Below are 17,059 nucleotides of genomic sequence, written 5' to 3' on the forward strand. Positions count from 1 at the left end.
GAAGCCTTGAAATTAGGGGCTCGTCCCTGGGGCGCCACCCAGCGGCTGCTGTCAGAACCGCTGAGCGCTTATCTAAAGACGTAGTTTTTTTGCGTGTGTAGATTTGGCATTTACGACATGCGACGCGCAGCGCACGTTTGACTATTCTTCGAAATATTCTGCCATTGCGTGTATTCTTCGTGACCCATCAGAAATTCGGGTTTTGCCGATTCCCTCTTCTAAAGCGATTTTTGATCAGGCAGTGCTTACAAAGAAGAAATAACGCATTTAAACACACACCCCGGAGGTGTTACATTTGCGGGAAGTATCTGTATTTTGCGAGATCTAACGGTGCCAAGAGCATCCGAGTCATAGTTCCCAAAATGGACTCTTGGGACCTTTGAAAGATTTTTTTTCTGAGTGTCCCAGAAAAATCCCGTTGTTTTTATTAATGCAAATGATAGGCCAGCTGTTGAGCTTTTTGTGGAGTCCAGGGTTACTGCTGTTCAAAGCAACGGTTTTTAAGCGCCACCCCTCACTTGGCACAATAGTTCGGAACCCTCATATCTTACTTTTGATATTAGAATGCACCCCGTATTTTGACTTGGGTTTTGTTTGTGGGTTGCAAGTTTCCTCACTGCGTGCGCTTAACCCGATTAGGCAAAATCAGCCTTGTTTTCCCTAAAACCAGACGAGATTTCTTTTTTTCGGTCTGACTATAGTAAAGGCATGTCTGATCAAAGGTATCGCATAATCAGTTATAACAGAAGCATAATTCCCTGCATTTGTCACACCTTCATCCCATATACTTGTAGGATGAGTAACAATGATCTACTTATTTCTCTGTCTAGAATTATTATGTGCTCACGTGTAAGAATTGCATTAACTTTTTGAGTGTCTTTCTTACATGAAACACCGGTCTTGTACAGTACCTATACACTGTACACACCACGTTAGGAAGACGTTGGAGCCGCTATATTTTAAAAATACATTTCCCAAAATGCAATTTTCCAGTATGACGTATTTTTTAAATGAAAAGTCGGCTCCCGGCATGAAAACAAGCAAAGCTCATGCCGCTATTAAAATAAGTACTTCTTAGTCACAGTACGGTCAGAAAACAACATCGGTGTTCTTTTTAAATTCTATTCGATTATTGTGAATAAAACTAAACTTCTAAATATTTGATTTACCTACGTGATTTTCTTTCTTTTCTGTTTTAATTAAACAGGCAGTAATAAGGCAGCTGCAGCAGATCCAGTGTTCTAGGAGCGAAACATGGTTGTTTAGGAAAGCGTGGTTTGATGTAAACACATCCTTGGGCACAGCGAATTGGCTATTGTTAATTTCTGCAATTAAAGTCAATCAGAGTTTAAATAACAAAGAACATTTTGGTACAAACTGTTTTAGTTCGCGATGAGTAGAAAAGAAGGTTAGTGTTCAGTGATTTGTTTTGTAGGCAGTAACGGAATTCACGACATATTGCTTGAAAGCCTGAGTTTTCTGTCGTAGGAAGCTTTGTTGTTGAATATTCATTAATTTATATATACTTTTTTAAACGAGGTGCGTGCGTGTGGACAGTTACGACAATAATTGGATTAAAAGCAGCAGCGATGATTTCTGCTCACATGCTGTGGGCTAATTGCAAAAATAGTCCTTTCGAGCTAATCCTCCTTTCAAAAATATATTGAATGTTGTTAATTTGGTTAAAAGGGAGGGAATAAGATAATCAGCTGTGGTTGATTTAAAAAGCTCAGGAATGGCATCTGTCTGCTAATTAATCGCAGTCACAAAGAGGAAGGAAAATAGAAGCTCAATTTCTGAAAGTAAAATTCATTGCTGAAAATGCGCGTTTAACTGGGTAATCTCAGATCACACAGCTAACAACATTCAGAGCTAACCAAAGACTTGAATGCGGTTAGTTCGCTAAGGCGAGCAGGAGTACACAGCTGTTGTGAAAACACATCTGTTCGCATTGTTAACGGTATTTATTTTACACGTGAGCCTTTTCTGATGGAATTGGGGAACAGTCCCTTTGAAATGCGGCTACATCCCCACATTTCCTTTGAAATTCAAATGCTTTTATTGCCCCGCGAATAGGTCCTCATTTGTTTGACGCTTCGTTAAAGTCGTTTTCTAAATAAGTAATGATAATAGTTCGTTTGTGATCTCGGAAGCCACATTCTCTTAAATTGTATGAACCTCCTTAACAGTGAAGAATAGATCTTACCCAATCATTCCTCTGTAGCTGCGCTTTGAACTTATTTTATAAACTGACAGACAGGACGTTGATATGAGTACAGAAGTTTGAAACGGAACCTTTTTACAGGGCAGTAGCAGTTATTTCATTGTCTATTTGCTGTTTGGGGTTTAAGACCATGTAACATACCATTTGAGTGGTAACATGCCTGTGTGTGTTTGTGGGTTTTTGGTTTCAAAGGTGATGGAAGTTTTCGGAAACGGAGACAAGATTACACTCCGACCCACAAAATGGAAGATCAGGACGATGGTACTAACACAACTTCAGCTGTGATGGCAGCATTTAAATGTAAGGAAATACGTTTTTTTTCATGCTAGAGTAATAGAGAAATAGAAGCAACAAATGAGCAGACTGATTGCTGGTAAGTCTGCATCATACTTAAGAGCTAGTTCTTTTGTAGTACCCTGACAGGACAGTTGAAATTGGTGTCAAGATAGTGCTTTCCCCCTCTTTTTATAGCATTTCAGCTGGAGCTGGACACCAAGCATGACAAATACGAAAGGCTGGTGAAACTGAGTCGCGATATTACCATCGAAAGCAAGAGGACTATTTTTCTCCTTCACAGAGTAACCAGGTACGGTGCGACATTTTGCTGAATGCAGGGCTTGGGTTATCAGAATCTGTTTCATCCTGGACCCTACTGGAATCTGCTGGTGGATTTAAGAGCAAACATTACCATAAAACAGTAGCATATCATGAGTGAGTGGAGGAATTGTTTTTTCCAAGGTGGTGGTAAGGTTTGGCTGTGGTTCTTTCATTCCTTCTTGCTATGAACAGACCCGTGTGTATTGTGTATATTAACCAATAGCTGTATTGAATGGTACTCAGTGTAGTCAATGGGACTCATTGTCGATAGTAAAATGCTGATTTGGTGTTTTTAATGTAAGATTAAAGAATAATAATACCTTGGAGATACATTATAAGAAACCCCTTTTTGATGTAGTTCAAGGAGGTAGCTACTTGAGTCAGCATGCGTAGGCTGCAAAGGAAGAAGTAAAGGTTTATTCTCTGCTGAAAAGACAAGAAAAAAAACCCAAAATGTTTCGGCTTTGGAGCCTTCTTCGGGTGTGTGATGCTTTTAGGTGCTCTATGTAGGCTTTTAGTGTATTTTTTTTAGGGATTGCCACATTCCAGGACTGTAAAGTACTTTTTTAGAAAAGAACGGATATCGTTAACAGGGCCCTTTGCTTGAAAAAGAGCAGTTAACATGTTCATGGTTCGTGCTTTCTGCAGCTTGAGGAGTAATCAGTGTTTAAACTGGGGGACCAGTTGGTTGCCTGGCGGGACAGGTAATGTGCGAGGTTATGCTGCCTGTTGCTCTGGGCTGAGGCCGATCATCAATCCAACAGCCCTGAGGGCGGAGGAGGCCACTGTTAGCCCAGGTTGTAGGTGTTCCCAGGTGACGGCTGTGTTCCGCAAACCCCTTTAACGCCTGGTCTCCCTCTGGCCGCAGCGTCCCTGGAGTGGCGGAGCTGTTGGCGGAGTCCGAGGTGAAGCTGGACGGCGTGAGACTGAAGATCAAACAGATCGCCGAGGAGCTGAGAGGGCAGGACCTGCACCAGTACCACAGGGCCTTCACTCCCGGTGAGACGTTATAGCCAACACCTCAGCGTGACTCTGAACGCCACAGGCAGGAGCCGGGTTTACACCTGTTTGCGAATCCCCAACCTATCGCCAAAGCCCCTTTCCCAGAGTACAGCCCTCTTACCAATTAAATAGGGATTTTGAGTAGCGCGAAAGCCAAATTCTTGTCATATTATACCCTACAACCCCCACTAACCACTTATTGTCAGTCACAATATTAAATATGAGCATAAAAACAGTAAATAAGAAACAGCTTCATAAAATTCACTTTTTTATTGAACGCTGGATTTATTTCGGCCATGTTTCCAAGCAATACTAGTCACTGACATGCCACCTCAGAGTTTGTCTAATGTTCCAGTTTTTTTATCCAACGTAGACTTTGAACGTTGTTTCTTCTTTTCACCACCTGTTTCACTACGTGACTTTTGCTTAGGAGCCCTAGTATAGGCTTTACATCAGAGTTTTCTCACAAAAACAACAGCCACGTGGGCGCTGATCACTGCGATGCTACTGTATGAGAGAACAGAGATGTACTGGTGCTGGGTCACTGGGTAGGAGGGATGGGAGGAGAATTCTCACTTCACGGGCGACTGTAGAGGCTGACTAGCTCTTTGGCATGGTTGATGAATTTTTCTGAGAATAAAGCATTTTTTCAATATTTTTTTATTTTCTGGAGTAAGTTGAGAGCATGCAAGTTGCGAGTCAAGTGTACAAGTAGGAAAGATAGTGGTAGCTAATAGACTTCAGGATAAAAGAATGGATCATGCACTGAAAGGATATATAAAGTTATTTTTTGACTTCTCTCATTGAACCAAAAGAGTTAAAATAATTCATTTAATTTATATGAGTGGTGCAATCCCAAGAAACATCAGATTCCAGTATCATTTGCCTTAGGAATTCAAATGCCCTGAGAAGTCAGATGAGAAGTGATGTTCATTGTCTGTGCTGCCAATTCTGTCCTGAGATCCCATGCAGGAAATAGGAGATCATTGATTAAAAATAAAGCAGCCTGACCATATCTTCTCACTGATATTTAAAACATTTTTATTTTAATCAGTAGTAGTTCATGAATAAAGAGAGTTCCTACAGACCCACATCACTGAATGAATATTCATGAAGTCTTCAATAGGAGTATTCAGAATAAGTGTTTGAGCATCTCTGTTGGATAATCATGCATTGTCTACATGGAAAAAGAGTATTTAAACCCTTTGTAATTTTTAAAATTGCAAAAAAAAAACTTCATGCTCGAGCGATATATCATGTGCTAGAAGAACTGTCCTAAATGTCCTTGACTGAACAGGAAGTTCATTTTCAGGGCACTGGAGAGCTGTTAATAAAATTGATGTTAGAAGTGCCCTTTGTTTCAGTTTATCTTTGCAAGGCACACCCCCCACTGTGGCCATTAATTTCAAAGCTTAAGATATCTTTTAATGATGAATGATACACTGATTACAAAGAACCAGAAAACCGTAACTTAGGACTCTGTCCTTGAGACGACACTACAGTATGAAGTGATAAGGTAATCGTATAGAAATGGAGCTGAGAGAGAGCTTTGAAACAAGAAACTTCCGAAGTGACTTATTTTGAGCGTGAACCATGAGCTGGTTCTTGAAAAGACAAGAGTCATAGGACTGTACAGCTTTTCATGTAGAATCTACGTACTTTCTGGGGAATCCATAGCTATATTGAAATCTTACACTAGGTTGTTAACAATATCTATGAGATATAACTGAAATATTTCAAATGTTCCAGACTTTTTTATGTTCAGATTGAACCTTCTGTGTCAATCTGGTTTCTACCGACTGAGTTGCCTGCTACTGAATCAGTAGACACTTGCAATTTTACAAAAGTAGCTTTCATCATAGGATCTGTTCCTAATCAGCTTAAAGTAACACTGCTTCATGCTTTTTTCTTCAGGCTGTTTTTATTATTGTAAAAATAAAAATTCATCTGCACATCCACTGATGTTCAATTTTGAAGAAATTAGTTCATAATTTTATAGTTAAACTTTTATAGATAGCCTTTGTTTGAGTATGGAAGTTAGAAATGCAGAGTGGTTAGACTTTCTTTATATTTTTTCCCTTGGGAATTTAAAATGTTTTTGTTTTTGCTTTCTCTGTGGGTTGTTCATCCCAGATTTTCTCTTAATGATCGTATGCAACTAATCGTGATCTTAACTCAACCAATTTAACACTTTTCAAAGGTCTTCAGCTGTTGAGGATTTCAGGAGCCCTAGGAAATATGAGTTTTGGCCCTAGGTTTTTATACTGGGGTTTCCAGTTCTGTGAGATTCTTTGTTTTCCAGGCTGAGGTCACCTGTTTCTAAAGATTGGGAATACCCATAAATTATTGACGAAATAAGCAAGTAATCTGTTTAATTAAGAACACTCTTTGCCTTTGAGAGATTTTGGCCCTAAATGAACACTACATTTCTTAATTGATCACAATGAAATTGTTCCAGCTCTTTAGAAACTAGTGATATACTGTAATAGTGCCCTAAAAACTTGCTAAATCGGAGCTCTCCAGTATCTGGATTCCTGGTGTTGTGTGAGGAGTGAGATTCTCTTGTTGAGGCAGCAGTTTCATCCAGCTGCAGCGCAGATGTTTTTTTTTGGATACCTTGTTTAGTCTGAGTCTTTTCAGGTTGTCTTTCTGAACATGAGAATTGAGCAAATTCACCCCTTGTCAAGTGCCGTCACCTTCACTGTCATCACTAGAAATTAGGTTAACAAAACCTAATGTATGTATAATATCATTTCAAAATCAGTCATTTCAAACAACACATTTTAAAAGCCAAAGTTTCTTGCTTTTAAACACAATTCCCAGGTGCTTCTTTCTGTTAGCTCTTCTATGCACAGGCAGGTGACAGTCATATGAGAAATACTGCTACTCTCATAAAAAGCAGAAAAGGTATGGACAGTACTGTTTTCATTTTATAAATGCGTATGCTGTCTGCAGTTTGTTAATGCACCGTATCCCTCTGCATTACTTATTGAATTCCTCTAGGCTTTATCGAGCACATTTTACAGCTTACATGCTGTACCTTTGCATACCAGACGTCAAGTGGCTTGTTTTCCTTCTTGTTCCAAATACTGGTTTTGCTGTCAGCATTTTGTAAAATGAATCTGCTGAAGGACTTCCAATCAGATTTCACGATTGTGCGAAAACATTGTTCACTTAGGACACTAATTGGTAAATGTCCCCCCGTTGTTGTTGAAATGACTGAAGATTAGACTTTCCTTCTACAATCTGAGAAGCAGAAGTTTTTTTTAGACTTGGTGTCTGCCAAGTTTTCAAGGAAGCATTAGGGGTTATATGATTTTAGCAGTTATCTAGCATTTTTAGTTTGTGGTCACGGAGGAATTATTCATGCTTCCCCATCGACGTGACCACTAGCCTGTTCCCACCAAGTTCTCTTTTCATCTTCATTAGATTGTATAACCACTTATTAATGTGCTGAACTGATAAAGCAGTTTCATGTCACATTTCATTCATTTATTTCTGCATGGAGCTATTAAAAGAAATAAAGCTTTTATTGATGCAAATGCTAAATTTAAAAACAATTAAAGCACTGATATGGATAGTCTTGGTATTTTGATAACTGAGCTTGAGAAAAAAAAACTTGTTGCTTCCTTAATCTTTTTTTAGTTGCCTTCTGTGTTGATGCATTGTGCAGCTAGTACTCAAACTCCTTCCCTTTGTTGACAGAAAAAAAGTTTTAAAATTTTATAAAATTATACCACAGTATGCTTTAATGATAAAAGTTACTTGTTTTCAATGTGTGATATATTGAAAGCATTTGTAACTGGAGGATTTGTGCAAGCTTATTTGAGTTGAAAGTATCCCACACAATAAGAAAACAAAGCTTTAGAGCAATGTTGGGGCACAAATAGCAGTTTTTTGGATCTGGGTGTACTGATGTCCTCAGCAGTGGTAATTTGTGCAAAGTACCTAACCTTGGTTAACTGAGTTGATTCAAAATAACAAGCCAGAGCTTCAGTCTGTGCACACTGTAATGTCTGAAACCCAGTTTTTGATGGGGGTATCGAAATAAGGTCTTAACACATCCATGTACATATAAAATACTGTTATAATATGATATGATTAGGTAAAAAAAATCCCTTTAATGGTTCACAGAACTAATAATGAGGATTATCATTGATTTACATCACAGTGGTTGGTGTAATCATTTTTTTAAATAGATAGTATTGACTTTCTGGTCCAGCAGCTATGAAACTGTTCCCAACTTCTAAGTCAGCAGATTTCTTGAAATATAAAACATTTCAACTTTCTGGTAATAGTCGGAGATATTTTGCGTATAATAAACAACGTCTTTTTTGTGTAGATCCCACTGGATTAGTAAAAAATGTCATTTGAATTCTGTAGTTTAAAAGTTATGTACACTATACAGTATGACAACATATGTACTTTTTATTCAAGTTTTGCTTGTGTGAATAAATGGGGAGTTAATTGTTAACAAAGCAATAAGACGCTTTTGCAAATATTTGTTTTTCAAGGGCTCACGAGTAATCCTTTATCTACAGTAGGTGCAGAGGAAGGGACAGACCTGTCCTTGTTTGGCTGTAGGGTGCCTTGTTGTAATTCTTCTCTGCAGATGTGTGCCAAGTTCATTCTGCACTCCTGCACATGACATGCCCTGATGACAGATAGGGATGATAAACTGACCTGCGTAAAGACAGTTGTTTGATTCAAGCACATAGGGGCAAAGGGAGTAGGTGTGCCACACACACTTTCTAATCAGTGTCTGCCTTTGTCAGGAATTATCTCCGGATTAGTAAGAGCACTTTGGAGGTGAGCACTGCAATCCTGAGGCCAAGACACGCATCCCACATGCTCCTACCAACAGCCTCCGTCCTTCCAGAAGTTTGTCTCTCTTGATGTATTTTTTCTGATCTATTTGATGCTTGTGATTTCTCAATTCTTGGGCGGGGAGCTTCTCGATTGCATGATGTCAGCCGCGGCCTTGATGAATTTAAAATTCTGTGTGATGTGATTTTGGGGGGGGATTAATGATTATTTGTAACAGTTTTTGTACTGCTTTATTTGATGAAGTCAGTACCACCTTGTTTATATAGTGCCTTTCACAGGTTGTGCTAATAGGATGTTTCGGGATGCACTGAGTCTTTGATTTGAGTCTTTTCCACTGGATCCATGTGGCTCCTACTGGCTGCACATTCCTATGTTTACCCTCCTGGTATTCCTTTCCTTCTTTGCTGCTCAGGAAGCCAATGACTTGTCTTTTTGTTTTTAGTCTAGCATGGTTTTTGCACGCTTGCTTAGGCAAGATTTTAAAGTATAAGTAGGCTGTTTTATGCAAAATATATCCATTTTGCTTTATGGCAGAGTAGGTGCATCAGGGCAAGGAGGGGGAACTGGGGCTGGTGCACCTCCAGTGCCATGAGCCAAAACTGAGCTTCTCTATCCCTGCTTTAAAAACACACCCCAATATGCAGTATGTGACTAGGCACTGCCTGCAGAGGCAACTTCATACCAGACCTTGAATTAGACAGGAGCTTTATAAGGAGAAGGTGGAAAAAATCCAGTGTAGGTCCTGAGAAAGTGCAAGGCCGTAAGATTCATGGGAAACTTGGACCAAGAGTGGATCTTGCTGCTTGATGAGAGTTTTCTGATGTAATAGGCTTGATGCTGACTGTCTCTGAACCCAGTGTGCTGGCAGATCTATCATGTCATGCTTCCCAGGCTCACTGTGACTGGAGGTTGTGTCCCAGGCATGCATGTGATATAACACAAAGCTTGAAATGGAGCAGACACAAACACCAGCGTCTGCCTGGCGCTAGATGATGTACTGTATATACTGCAGATGATCAATGCTTATAGGAAGACTGGAGGAGTCAACAGGCTCTCTATATCTGCAGGTAAGAAACTCCCAGGACGTTTCCGTGTCTGTGACTTACTTAGTATGCCCTGGAGAATAGCATATTAAAAAATTTGAAATAATGTACTCAGATGACTATAGATAATTTTGCATTGTAACTGAAATCACATTTGACTTTTTTATAAATATATAATTTATATATTTATAAATATTATATAGTTTTTAAAAACTTTAAAATTAATACTTGAAATATTTGAGGTGAGTGTCTGAGAGATGAAGCACTAGTCGGTGTCTCCAGGTTGTAAAGTACTTTGAACAGCGGTGACTCGGGGTGATAAACACGCATGGCTCTTATCGGGTTCATACCGAGTAAATTCCTGCCCCTATGTTCATCGCCACTCTTCATTATTTGCTGACATCCTTTGTTGTGTCACATTTTTCTGAGGTAATTAATCTTCTGCTCGCCACAGTGTTTTGTCATTGTTTGCTTCGTTAGTGTGGATCGCTGCTTGGGAAATGAGGGTGGCGCACGTATGCATCTGGGGTCTAATTTTCTGAGCTAGGATTGCACAAGAGTTCAGCAGCGTTTATTTTTATTCCGTTTTTCACACGCAGAAGACAGACTTGTTGTTGCGGGAGAATTTTCAATTATTCTGAATATTCTTGTTGGCACTGCTGTTGCCAGTAGAACAAGCGGACGCTTTCCTTTATCTTAGTTATTCTGTAATAGATTGCAGCTACAAAAAAAAGTTTGTTAGAAAACCAGATTTTAAAGCCATTTCATGTTCTTTGTTTTTTTTTCTTAAAACAAGATAGATTAAGTCCAACCCGTTTTATGAAAAAGAAGATGAGCAGGTATAAAAATTACACAGTAAACACAGAGCTATACAACAGCAGGTTACTAATTTATAAGCATAGTAAGGACCTGTTTAAATAAGGTACTAACCTTGTCAATGTTAAGGAAATGTATTAGGAAAATATACTATCTAGAATTAACAATGATGGAAACATTATGTATTATTTTACATAATACCAGAGTAAAGTAAATCATGTGTTGAAAGTATAAACAAAGTATGTGCATATTTATTGATACTGGTTGTAGCACTGTAGCCAGAAATAGACAGATATTTGATGTTAATTGCATTTTTAAATCTAACTTCAAAATTAACTCTTTTCTGTCATCATTGTCGATATAGTATCTTGGATGCTCAGCTATAACCTTTCTGATTTGGAATTGCTTTACCTTATGTGATGTAAAGTCCTCCTATGTATTTGAATTTTTTTTTTGTTTCAGTTGTTTGCCTAGATTTCTTGCCTACAGCCTTACATGAATACTAAATCATGTACATGAATACTAAATCACATCATATCTGTCTAGAGAGAGAGGAAGAAAGGAGGAAAACTTTGCCTTCATCTCATGCACTTTCTTCCCCAGTGTTTCTCAGTAACAAGCGAGTATGTGGCAATCTCTATCTGAATGAGAGCTGTTTTCCTCTAACTTCTTTCCTTAATCGTTTGCTCATTTTCCTGAACTTATGCTCTGGACCATCATATGTAACAGATTTTTCCCAGAGTTTGTGCAATACAGTGGTTTTGGAAAACGTAATGCAAAGGTTTATTTATGTACATAATCATGGCATTGCCCAATATTTGTGTTTACTACTCAGTGGTTCCCGTCTCACCTCACATATTTTTACTCATTCCCACTGTATTCAATGATCAACTAATCTCTTTTTAAACTCTGTTCATTTTTGGATTGCTGCCTCTGACACTTCCCTTGATATTCAGTTCCCATATTTTCATGGTTTTCATTATCCCCCTTTTCCTGTCTCCTATCTAGTCTCATGTCCTCTCTTTCTTGGCTTCATATTTCTGTTCTCCCCCTCATTGCTCTACACACCTGAAGAAGACTCCACAGCTGCCTTCACTGTTTCCTCTTTCCTTTTCCTTCTTGTTCCATCACATCAGAAGCTGTGTGGAATAGCAGCATGCATTTGTGTGTACTTTTCACACCACTTAAAGGAGCTGTCACACTTTGCTGTGCTCTAACAATGTTCCCTTACTGTGTTTCAGGGATCCAGGAATATGTAGAAGCCATATCTTTTCAGCACTTCATCAAAGAACGTTCGTTAATCAGCCTGGAAGAAATTAATAAGAAGTTAATTTTTGTAAAAGACAATACAAAAGAGGCTGAGGTACTGTTGTTCTTGGACAAAAATTACAAAATTATTTTGTATGGCATTTGAGTCTTCTTGAAATGTTTAGGGTTTTTGTTTAAGAAATCCTACAGCGCTGTTTTCACTCTTTAATTAATCAAACCATTTACTTACCAGACGTTCAGTGTTGTTTCTTTTGTAAGGACAAAAAGAAAGTTGGTACGCACGGAGCAGACTGGCAGGATGCTATCTGAGTAAAAAATGTTGTCAAACACAGAAAAAGGTCTGTAAAGGGACCATGGCTGAAGTATATCTGAAACTGGAGGCTTCTGTGATATTTAATTTTTTAAAGATGTGAGTTTCACATTGTTAGCCGAGTTCAGCCTTTTTGGTTACGAAAAACTGCAGAATTGTTCTTAGGATACTTATAAAATAAGGACTGTTGATGCTTTAATAGCCTTCAGTTTTTTTCCCCTGTCCAGCACCTTTCACATCTGCTTGTGTTTTCCACGGTGACCAGGGTACCTCTTCCGAGTCAGTCCAGGAGAGCCGAGAAGGAGCCGTGTACTTCCAGGTGACCCCCACCGACTACCTCCTGGGCATCGCGGACCTGACGGGGGAGCTCATGCGCATGTGCATCAACAGCGTGGGCAACGGCGACATCGACACGCCCTTCCAGCTCAGCCAGTTCCTGCGCCAGATCTACGACGGCTTCTCTTACATCGGCAACACCGGCCCCTACGAGGTGTCCAAGAAGCTGTACACGCTGAAGCAGAGCCTGGGCAAGGTGGAGGACGCCTGCTACACCCTCCGGGTGCGGGGCTCCGAGATCCCCACGCACATGCTGGCGGATGTTTTCACCACCAGGGCGGCGCTAATCGACCCCGACGAAGGGATTTCCTAACGGGTTCTGGGAAAGGGGGCTGGCTGCCGGGCTGGCGATTAGCGTTAGCTCTGCTTGGCTGCCGGCCCCGTGCCTCCGGTGTTAAACCTCCTGTGTGGGCGTAGTTGTTGAAGGTCTGGCTCTGCATTAACCAGACTATGGTAAGAAAGCATGGGATTGTTTGTGTTCGTGGGCCATTAAAGTCTGTTCTGTAATTCGAAGGTGTCTATGTCACATCTGTTACCGTCATGGTAATTTTTTTTTCACCCCAATAATGCCACCAGCCTTTGAACATCCAGGACATTTGCCTTTGGTGCCTTTGGCTTGTTTGTTTGTTTTGCTCATCACCTGTGTCGCGCATTTTTCTCTTAATACCCCGTGTTTTAAAAATAAGTCAATGAGACACAACATGCTTGTTTAAACCGGGCGCCTTGTGCGGTGGTGTAGATCCGTAGGCAGAGGAGCGCGGTGCTGGGTTTGTTTATTCCTGCCGTATCGGCCAGATCATCTCCAGTAGACGCTGCTCGGCGCTCTGGTTCTCCCTGACTTGCAGAGATAGAGGGAGATGTGTGACCTGTACGTGCTCTACGTGCCCCACGTCTAGACGGGCTCTTTTTTCACTTTCCATGGATCATCGCGGCTCTCCAGTCCTGTCTCGCTTCGGCGCATTCCAGCAGAGACGTTTGCTCAGAAGAAGGCCCAAGCGCAAGTGGAGTGGACACCAGCATGCTCAATTCATGTCTTCTGTCCTTCAGTTATCATTCTTTCCGAAGACAGATGGCCCAGTAATCATTCCTTCCGCTGCTGCTCAAGGTTCCCCTGTCCCGAGTGATATGCGAAAGAGGATCCCATTGCCTCGTTCTCCTTTGACGGTTCCTGACAGCAGATCTCCCCTGGAGAGCTAGGAATTCTCTCCGACAGCGGAGGGGCCCCCAGGATCATAAACCACGTCGATCAGAAGAATGCTCACGTTTAAATCTATTGTTTCTCGTGCAGGGAAGAGAGGTTCATTTTTCTTTGGCGCTGGCTTCTTGAAGCAGCATCGACAGCCAGAGGAGATCCTGAGATCAGAGCACCAGCTACCAGAGGGTCTAAATGAACCGATTGGCCTCCTCTCGTTGGTGACCTTTGTTTGTGACCTTTCTTATGTTCTTGACTGCAAATAGTTGGTGGAGTTGTGACAACGTTGAAGAACAGCCAAGAGTGATAAAGAGTGTGCTATATAACAGTATAATATACCATTTATAATACACTGATTACCACTGACTTGTATTATGAAAGGATTATGAAAATCCCTTGCTGTTGTGGAGTTTAAATAAACCCAACACCTGGTGCAGATTAATGCTGCGGATCCCTTAGTCACATAATCAGAAATGTTCTGAATGGTCTCCCTGGCCTGAGTGAGCATGTGTGAACATTTTCACCACTTAATTTCTAACATCTTGGCTTGCTAGGTCCACTCTTCATGTCTTGCGTACACATGGACACAACTTGTCTTGTTAACCACATGCCGGAGGTTTTGACATACTGCTCCAGTTGAATGCTGAGTAGTTTTTCAGTTACTCTCCATTGCAATAAAATGGAAACTCAGATCAAGGTTGCAGGCCAATGCCTGAAGAACAATACTGCTAATCTGCTATGGTGTTTTTGTCACTAAGGTCGGTTTTGCAAATCAGGCTAAGAATCCATTGTTTCTTAAAGATACCTTTCATAGTAGAAATTAATGTTTGTGCCAAAGGGTCAGAAAGTTGGCAATCTGTTTTTTTTTTAAAGATTATTCTGTGCTTGGCTGTGTTTCAGAGTAGCACCAGGTATGACTTGGGTTCTCTGCCTGTGCACAGGCAGAGGTAAAATATTGAATTGTTGACTTGTAGTACAGTATGGGAACCCCCTTAATGCAATGCGTCTCTTTTCTTTTCCTTTCAGCGTGGAATTAACCTTTAACTGTTCCTTTATGAAAACTTTGCTGCCATGCAGGTTCAGTGTAGTTGAAACAAAATAGCATCTCCCACATGGTCCCCTGTTCTAGACAATCCTACAGAAGCCTCCTGTTCTTGAACAGGCTTTCAGCAGAAGGGTTTTCTTCCTTTCATAATCTCCATCTACAGTGAGGATGGGTTGTGGGACTGGGTCTTTTGAAAGCTTTTAGGATATTGTCAGTTTCTGCACATAAAAACATTGTTAGTTAGTAGGCCTGCAGGGGGCGCTCACCTTGTGGTCTGTGTGGATCGTAATGCCCCAGTATAGTGACGGGGACACTATACTGTAAAAAGGCGCCGTCCTTCAGATGACAAGTAAAACCAAGGTCCTGACTCTGTTTCTCAAAAAGAGTAGGAGTGTTACTCTGGCATCCTGGCCAAATTTCCCTTTGGCCTTTACCAATCATGGCCTCCTAATAATCCCCATCTATAAATTGGCTTCATCACTCTGCTCTCCTCCCCACTGAGAGCTGGTGTGCAGTGCGTGTATTGGTGCACTATGGCTGCAGTCGCATCATCCAGGTGGGGCTGCAAATTGGTGGTGGTGGAGGAGAGTCCCCAGTACCTGTAAAGCGCTTTGAGCGGAGTGTCCAGAAAAGTGCTATGTAAGTGTAAGCAATTATTATTATCTACTAAATATGTATTGCACAATCAATGCAGCTGCATATTGGTTTTGGAATATTTCATCAAAGTTCATACATTTCCCAGCTCATGATTATAATTAGTATAATTTACTTCTTTAACTATTAATCTAATTAATATTTTTTATCGTTCATTTCTTTCCATAACCCTAAATGGTTTACTTGAGTTCTATGAACCAGTAATGAAAAGCAAAAAAAAAAAACTAATACCATCCTGCCTCCTTGTGGAGAGATAGACAGATGGCTGTGACACAGGGGAGTACTTTTCTGGTAGTAAGGTTCAGGACAGCATGAAGGCTGTAAGTGCACCCAAGTGTTGAAAATCATAAAAGGTAATGACAGAGTTAATCCCCATGGATTGGAAGTTACTGGTCACTGGAAGGGAGGTGTAATAGAACTTGGAACAAGAAGCTCTTTTTGTGGGTGTCTGAACATGCTGGTAAGCTGTGTTGAAGCCATGTTCCTGGGAAGCCTTCAAGAAACAGCAGGATGGGATACTTGCATCTATGAGCTACTAACAGCCAAAGGCAGTGGGTGAGTTGAATGGTCTGCTCTTCGGTGTAACCGTTTTAGTTTGTTGCTGATCTTGACTGTCTTTATTCTCTAATTAATGGCCAAAATGTCAAGGAGCAGCTTTCTCTCTTACAAGTGAATACAGCAGTAAGCTTCCATGTGTATGATAGTCACAAGTGCTTCCTTAAAAAAATGCATTGAGTTAGATTAAAAACTATTGCCCATTCACTTGCCAATTCACAAGGTCAGGCACAGATCAAATATCTATGCCTCACAAAATAACATGCTGTATGTGAAATATAAACGTTCAAACCTTTGCTTAAAAACAGCACAACGCAATACTCCAAAGTCAGAGCAAAAGCTTATTGCTTAGCAAATAAGGTAGCTAATGAATGGGTTAACCTAACTATAGCAATTAACATGCAGGTGGAACTGCAGTAGTAGTGAACATAAACCCGATTTATTAAAAATAACTGCAGTTCAGCATCTGCTCAATAGGTGGCAATGCTGAGCTACGGTTGAACTTTTTCACTTTTGCTGGTTCTCTGCTGGGAGACACATCTTCCTCAGTGGCGAAAAATGAACCTTCGAAAGCGCTGCTGGGTATATTTTGTCTTTAACAGACACTGACATTTTTGTAAAGAGCAAAAGGCACGCACGGTGAAACTGTGATCCCTCCACCACCCTTGCCCTTAACGTGGCTTTATTAACTCGGATTGAAACGAATGTGCATATGAACCTGCACTTGACCAGACTGAAAGAGTTAAACGCCTCATTTAATTTAATTATATTCTGTTCCTTGCGACACAATGTACAACCGAAAGGGACACGACTTCACAGCCGCGGTACGGTTTTGCATCTCCCAAAATGTAAACTGAAAACGTGGCAAAGCATGGCATATTCATAACCTCTAATGCAGTTTCTTTGGCACCCGGTGTATTTTTATCATTTTGAAACTGGATCTCATTTCCAGTTTCAAGCTTGGCCAGCTGGGGGCCAGTGTGTGACGACAGAACTGGGGTTACGCCTTCATTTACCGTCTGCAGCTCAAAGGCTAAATGCCTACATGCCATTCTCACCTGGAATGGTTTAAAAGGAGATGCTCTCTCACAGAGAGTTCATGTCTACCGAGGCAGGAGAAGGAGACGGGGAACAAGCGCACCTTTGTTTAGAAGCAGCATGAAAGAACTTGGATTACAATTCGGCGGAG

At 40.6% G+C, this 17,059-nt stretch overlaps 1 protein-coding gene across 1 annotated transcript; it reads left to right on the forward strand.

Annotated features, from left to right (window-relative positions):
• Positions 1 to 1,207: 1,207 nt before the first annotated feature.
• On the forward strand, positions 1,208 to 12,932 carry tsnax (translin-associated factor X). Its single transcript, XM_088934300.1, has 6 exons — positions 1,208 to 1,408; positions 2,417 to 2,524; positions 2,696 to 2,810; positions 3,690 to 3,820; positions 11,751 to 11,872; positions 12,354 to 12,932. Exons 1-6 carry the CDS (start codon positions 1,393 to 1,395, stop codon positions 12,735 to 12,737), a joined length of 876 nt encoding a protein of 291 aa, XP_088790426.1. The 5' UTR covers positions 1,208 to 1,392; the 3' UTR covers positions 12,738 to 12,932.
• Positions 12,933 to 17,059: the final 4,127 nt, after the last annotated feature.

This window comes from Atractosteus spatula, chromosome 15 (genome assembly GCF_055471065.1).
Source record: "Atractosteus spatula isolate fAtrSpa1 chromosome 15, fAtrSpa1.hap1, whole genome shotgun sequence".
NCBI classification, from domain to species: Eukaryota; Metazoa; Chordata; class Actinopteri; order Semionotiformes; family Lepisosteidae; genus Atractosteus; species Atractosteus spatula.